At 59.9% G+C, this 6,874-nt stretch overlaps 1 protein-coding gene across 2 annotated transcripts in view; it reads left to right on the plus strand.

Annotated features, from left to right (window-relative positions):
- CPNE2 (copine 2) overlaps window positions 1-6,874 on the plus strand; it is a 39,472-nt gene that overhangs the window by 10,814 nt on the left and 21,784 nt on the right. The window contains exons 2-6 of one of the 2 annotated variants that reach the window (XM_015558904.1): window positions 2,163-2,234; window positions 3,356-3,439; window positions 3,840-3,929; window positions 4,956-5,054; window positions 5,587-5,673. In XM_015558904.1, coding sequence (XP_015414390.1) covers window positions 3,419-3,439; window positions 3,840-3,929; window positions 4,956-5,054; window positions 5,587-5,673 — 297 coding nt within the window. In that variant the 5' untranslated portion in view covers window positions 2,163-2,234; window positions 3,356-3,418. Of the gene's footprint in view, window positions 1-2,120; window positions 2,235-3,355; window positions 3,440-3,839; window positions 3,930-4,955; window positions 5,055-5,586; window positions 5,674-6,874 lie in introns of both variants that reach the window. The other variant, XM_015558908.1, reaches the window with a different exon arrangement.

The following is a 6,874-nucleotide window of genomic DNA, read 5'->3' on the forward strand; positions in this document are numbered from 1 at the left end:
GGCTTCTGCGGGCTGCCCTCCCCCATCAATGGGCCGCTTCCCTGGCAGATAATTACCAGCTTTGTTTGGAGTAAAAAGGCCCAACTTACAACTTAGCAACAGGTCTCTTAGCAACGGGCTCCCAGCTCCACACATGATGCATACGGGGCCGCCAAGCTGCGGGTAGCGGGGTTGTCAGATGCCCCCATCCCCCCAGCCTCCTACTCCGGGGGCAGGTGCGCTCCTACTCTGGAGGCCTCCAGAGCCCTCCCAGCGCCCCCTCCCAGCGCCCCCTCCCTGCCCCGGCCCCTGCCTGTCCTCCGTTGGGGGTCTTTCAGGGGCGCCTTGCCAGGCAGAAATGGGCCTGTGGTTGCAGCGCGCAGTGATTCTGCGATGCGCAGTGATGGGCGCGGTGCGCAGTGATTCAATGATTGTTGCTCTGGTCCTTTGCGGGATGAGCTCCTGCGTCCTCCCAGCTTCCAAGAAGCCGGAGAAACCCCCTTTGGCAGATGAGGGGACTGGAGCCCAGAGAGGAGGCGCCCTGGGGCGGGCCAGCTAGTGAGATTCTCTCCTGGAATGACCCCTTCAGACCCCAGGCACTGACCAGTGGAGGGCAGGCGGAGGGCCGGTCCTCGGTGTGTTCACTCCGATTCATCTGTTCTGGAGCCTCCCTGGCTCCTAAGGGCCGCGGAGCCTTGCGGTCAAGGCTGTGAGGGACCCGCCGCCCCCACCTTGCTTTCTTGCCTCGGCTCTTTTACCCCCTTCCTGTATGCTCCTTGGGGTGGAGGCAACTGAATTCTTGCACACCTTGCACATACCCCCCAGACCTTATCCACTGTCCTGCCGCCTGGCAAGGCCTCTCCCCACCTCCCTCCACCTCTTGGGGTTCAGAACCTCCCCACACCTGGCCTTCACAAGCCAGCTCCCCTCCTGCTGGAAGCTGCCCAGGTGGACCCCACCGGCCTGAGGTGCCATCCCCCAAGCATTTCCCCCTGTCCCAGCTAGGCCTCAGTTCCCTCCTCCGTGCAATGGGTGCAGCAATGGGACCCACCCTACAGGGTGCTGAGCGTGTCTCAGCTGGAGGAGGAGAAGGGGAGGCAGGTGCCCAGCCTGGCCCGTGTGTGGTTCGGCATGTTCCGGCGAGGCCATCCTAGAGGTGGGGGGAGGGGAAGCCCTAGCCCAGAGGGGACCCAGCCCACTGCACTGCTGTGGACCCGAGGGCCTGCTGGGCCATGCAGGGGACAGAGAGAGAGAAAGGCCCGGAGAGGGCGCCTGGCAGTCCCAGGGAGACCCAGCTGGTCCATCACTGTTTGGCTGGGGCCAGAGAGCCATCATGGTGATGGGGGAGGCGTGGGGAATGGATGACAGTGTGAGTGGAGAGAGCAGAGGGAGCTCAGGTGGCTTCCATCCCTGCCCTGGGCCTCAGTTTCCCCAGCCGCATAGTGAAGTGGCTGGAATTCCTGACCCCGTGGTGTTTGGTTCCTGGGGTGTGAGGGGGCCCAGGACCTCTCCTCAGGGCTCAAGACCACCCCTCCCGCCTGGTGCCTGCTTTATCTGCCCTCGCCATCCCTCTCTTGAGCCACATGGGGTCCCTTTTTGATTCCTCATATCCAGAGGGGTTACCCCACTTTCCGAAGATGGAAACGGAGGTGTTGGGAAGACAAGAGACTTGTTCAAGTTCACTTGGCACTATCCCTCCCCTCCGTTCCCCCTCATAACTCTGGAGAGTTAACTCCTGGGGCACCCTATGCCCACCCTGCCCGGCAGGAGGCTGGGGGAGTGTGAGGCACAGGTGCTGAGTCGCCCCCCACCCCCCATTCCTCTGGCTTCACAGATCGCTGCCCAGGAGCTGTCAGTCTCCTCAGGGCTCAAGACCACCCCTCCCGCCTGGTGCCTGCTTTATCTGCCCTCGCCATCCCTCTCTTGAGCCACATGGGGTCCCTTTTTGATTCCTCATATCCAGAGGGGTTACCCCACTTTCCGAAGATGGAAACGGAGGTGTTGGGAAGACAAGAGACTTGTTCAAGTTCACTTGGCACTATCCCTCCCCTCCGTTCCCCCTCATAACTCTGGAGAGTTAACTCCTGGGGCACCCTATGCCCACCCTGCCCGGCAGGAGGCTGGGGGAGTGTGAGGCACAGGTGCTGAGTCGCCCCCCACCCCCCATTCCTCTGGCCTCACAGATCGCTGCCCAGGAGCTGTCAGACAACCGCGTCATCACACTGAGTCTGGCGGGCAGGAAGCTGGACAAGAAGGTGAGGGAGGCGGAGGGGGGGGTTCTCCTTCCGGGAGCAGTCACCCTCCCCAGCCCCAGGGTTGTGTGGCCTAGACCTGGAACTTCTGGCCGCCACTGTCATCACCCCCCACCGAGGGACAAGCCCATAGCACAGGGCTGTACTGGCCACCCCCACGTAGGACCTCTTCACCACTGAGGTAGTGAGTTTCCCATCACTTAGAAGTATTCAAGACGTGGCTCCTTGTCAAGAGCCACTCTTTGGGAACTCCCTACCTCACTTTGTGTAAATGCTAGGATTCTTACAGTAACCTACGGGGCCCCACCTGGTGTGTCCGCAGCCCCGACCCTCTGACCTCACCCGTTTCACTCTCCTCATTGTCATTCCGCTTCAACCAGATCAGCTCCTCCTTGTCCCAGAATTACACGAGGTGCGCTGCTGCCTCAGGACCTTTGCACATGCTGTTCCCTCTGCCTGCAATGGTCTTTTCCTTCAATATTCTCATGATGGCTTCTCGCCTCCATCACGCCTTTGCTCTTGTGTCACCTCCTCAGCAAGGTCTTCCCCAAAACTGGAATGGTCCCCAATTCCGCCCCACCCTTGCTTTACTTGTCTTCTTAATACTAATTGCTGCCTGATATACATTATTATTTATTTTCTGGCTCCCCCACTTGATTATAGATTCTTTAGAGCGACACTCTTAAGTCAATGGATTTTAAAAGGATAGCATATCCCATCGGTAATGTGCTTGGGAGAGTTGCCATTTTTCAGATTCCCACTAAATAAATGAGAATCATGTCCTGCCAGGGGCCTCCCCTGACCCTGGGAACAACCACCCTTTTGAAGTTCTGCCTGGCCTACAGAAGCTGGCCTCCTGCTCCCGCAGCTCCACCCTCAGGGGCTCCAAGTACAAGTGTGGGAACCCCGGGGTGGGGTGGTTTCTCCAGGAGGCAGTAGGTCCCAGGGGCTGCAGCAGCTCTGGCCTCTCGCTGAGCCCCGCAGAGGCCGAGGGGAGGGGGCCAGGCTGGCTCTGCCCACAGCCGCCCCCTGACCCTGGGCGGGGGAGGCAGCCGGCCACAAACCCCCTCCCGGCTGAATGTGGCAGCTGCGCCCCCCTCCCCTGCACCTCCTGCTCCCTCCAGGACCTCTTCGGGAAGTCGGACCCATTCCTCGAGTTCTATAAGCCCGGGGATGATGGCAAGTGGATGCTGGTCCACAGGACGGAGGTGGGTGCGGGGGGACCCGGGGGTCTCTAAGCCGGTGGGTCTCCAATCGGGGGGTCTCTAAGCCAGTGGGTCTCCAGTCCAGCTGCCCACAACGACTGAGAGAGGGCTGTGGACTTGTTCTCCCTGCCACAGGGATGCCCACTTCCGTCCTCAGAGTGTGGCTGTGGGTCTCTCCATCTTGCCACTCCCCGTCCCCACTGGGCTGCTCTGACCCCAGCGCACTGCTGTTCCCTGGCCCAGGCCCACCCTTGCCAAGTACAAGTGTGGGAACCCCGGGGTGGGGTGGTTTCTCCAGGAGGCAGTAGGTCCCAGGGGCTGCAGCAGCTCTGGCCTCTCGCTGAGCCCCGCAGAGGCCGAGTTCCCTGGCCCAGGCCCACCCTTGCCCCTCACTGCCCTGCAGGTGATCAAGTACACGCTGGACCCTGTGTGGAAACCGTTCACCGTGCCACTGGTGTCCCTGTGTGATGGGGACCTGGAGAAGCCCATCCAGGTGAGGGGGCCCTGGGAACCCTGCTCCCCACGCTGCCAGCTGCAGCCTTCCCGTCTACCCGAGGCGTCCTGGGTGCCCTGGCAAAGCTCTTTCTTTTTTTAAAATATTTTTATTGATTTCAGAGAGGAAGGGAGAGGGAGAGAGAGAAACATTAACGATGAGAGAGATCCTACTAGGGATCGAGCCCACAGCCTGGGCATGTGCCCTGGCCAGGAACCGAACCATGACCTCCTGGTTCATAGATCAATGCTCAACCACTGAGCCACGCCAGTCAGGCCTAGGCAGTTCCTGTCCTCTGAAGCGTGGCTGTGGGTCTCTCCATCTTGCCACTCCCTGTCCCCACTGGGCTGCTCTGACCCCAGCACACTGCTGTTCCCTGGCCCAGGCCCACCCTTGCCCCTCACTGCCCTGCAGGTGATCAAGTACACGCTGGACCCTGTGTGGAAACCGTTCACCGTGCCACTGGTGTCCCTGTGTGATGGGGACCTGGAGAAGCCCATCCAGGTGAGGGGGCCCTGGGAACCCTGCTCCCCACGCTGCCAGCTGCAGCCTTCCCGTCTACCCGAGGCGTCCTGGGTGCCCTGGCAAAGCTCTTTCTTTTTTTAAAATATTTTTATTGATTTCAGAGAGGAAGGGAGAGGGAGAGAGAGAAACATTAACGATGAGAGAGATCCTACTAGGGATCGAGCCCACAGCCTGGGCATGTGCCCTGGCCAGGAACCGAACCATGACCTCCTGGTTCATAGATCAATGCTCAACCACTGAGCCACGCTAGCCAGGCAGCTCTTTCTTACTCAGATGGAGAGAGAACCCATCTGGGGGGAAGGGGAGGAGACCCGGGTCCTGGCCCTGGGTCTGCCCAGCCCCTGAGTGACCTGGGCAGTGCCGGGCAGCTTTGTGGGTCCCTTCTCTAAAACAGGGTGACTGTCCTGTTGTCCCCGAGGGGTTTGCTCAGGGAGCTGAGAGGGGCTGGAGGGCTCCTCTTTGGGGGGCAGCTCTGGGGTGACCTCACTGGACCCACCCCAGGTCATATGCTACGACTATGACAACGACGGGGGCCACGATTTCATCGGCGAGTTCCAGACCTCGGTGTCACAGATGTGTGATGCTCGCGATGGCGTTCCGGTAAGAGGGGTGCGTGTGTGTGACCCCAAGACCTCCGCAGGGGCCAGGGAGGGGGCACAAGTTTTGGAATCAGGCAGATGGAGCTCGATTTTACTTCTCCGGCTGTATGACCTTGAATAAGACATCCAACCTCTCTGGGCCTCAGTTTCCCCATCTGTCAAATGGGGATGGAGTAGAGTGGGAATTAAATGAAATAATACAGGGAAAGTGCCTAGCACATAGCGAGCACTCAGGAACTGCCCATATAACTGACCCCGAGAAGCCAGACCCTGGGTGCCAGTTCTGGGCTCATGAGTGGATAGGGCATGGACGTGTTATTTTGGGGTCGGGGTAGAGGCAGCTCTCCTACCTTGGGGAGCCACAGTTTGGTGTGAACCCAGGTGTCAGGACTCATTTCTGGGTGTGGACATCCAGGAAGACTTCCTGGAGGAGGCATGCTACCCCTGGTCGATGCTGTGGAGGGGATTCTGGGGTCCAGAGGAGGGTCAGTCCCCAGGCAGGCCCTGAGGTGAGCTTCTCTCCCTCCTCCCAGCTGGAGTTCGAGTGCATCAACCCCAAGAAGCAGAGGAAAAAGAAGAACTATAAAAACTCGGGCATTATTATCCTGCGATCCTGCAAGGTGAGCCAGCGGGGAGTGGGGGAGGCACAGGGCAGGGCCGGTGAGCCTGCGTGCCAATCCTGGTTCTGCCAATCCCGGTCCTGGCTCTGTGACTTTCAGAACTGAACCTATCTGGGCCTCAGTTTCCTCGTCTATAGAATGGGGGTGTTGATGAGGTAAAGCATGGGAAGGGTTAGTCTCATATCACATCCCCGGGCGGAGGTCTTGGAGGACATGCGATGACCCTATAACATTACCCATAATTTTATGGACCACATAACAGCTGGAGATGTTCTCTGTCATACCATTAGTAGGTGTAACTGATGTGCTGGGTCCTGGGACCCCGCCTGCAAGGGACACAGAGGAGGCGGAGAAGCGCAGGGAGGGGACTGGAGAGAGACCCGCGTAGGGGAGTGGAACATGCTCCTACGGGCACAGGAACCCTGGCCTTTCCCCTAAGAAGCAGAGCCAGGGTGGCCCCCGAAGGGTGTGGGGCGGAGTGGGCAGAGGTGGCGGGAAGGCGGCCTGGCACTGTGGCCCCTTTTCCCTTCATGCTGATCGCTGACGCAGGTGTGACTGTATTTCCTGGGCAAACCAGTGAAAATACGGAGACAGTTGGAGCCTCTTCGTCAAGGGAGGGTGAGGTCGGTTGGATGGCTTCAGGGGAGGCAGTTAGGGGGCTAAACCCCCCACAGTTGTCTCCAGACGTGAGCCTTGAAGAGCCTTTTCCTGGGGCAGCCGGGTCGTGGGAGTCGGGCTGCTGGGCTCCCATCCAGCTCTGGGACCTCAGGCGAGTGTCTTAACCTCTCTGGGCCTCCGTCTCCCGGCAGCCCAGTGGGGTTAGCAGTCGCTGCCTTCTGCCTCCCTTGAGCATCACGCAGCGGGAGGTGTCGCCAGCGCCTGGCATGGAGCAGCGAGCTGTGAGTGCTTGAGCATCTTTCCTCTTCGCCAACCCTCACGGAGCTCCCCGCTCCCCTCTCTCCCCTCAGATCGTCTCCAACAAAAAGATCACTCGGCCTCTGCTGCTGATGAATGACAAGCCTGCCGGGAAAGAGCAGTCGCCCTTCTGCCTCCCTTGAGCATCACGCAGCGGGAGGTGTCGCCAGCGCCTGGCATGGAGCAGCGAGCTGTGAGTGCTTGAGCATCTTTCCTCTTCGCCAACCCTCACGGAGCTCCCCGCTCCCCTCTCTCCCCTCAGATCGTCTCCAACAAAAAGATCACT

This window comes from Myotis davidii, unplaced genomic scaffold (assembly GCF_000327345.1).
Source record: "Myotis davidii unplaced genomic scaffold, ASM32734v1 scaffold590, whole genome shotgun sequence".
Classification (NCBI taxonomy): domain Eukaryota; kingdom Metazoa; phylum Chordata; class Mammalia; order Chiroptera; family Vespertilionidae; genus Myotis; species Myotis davidii.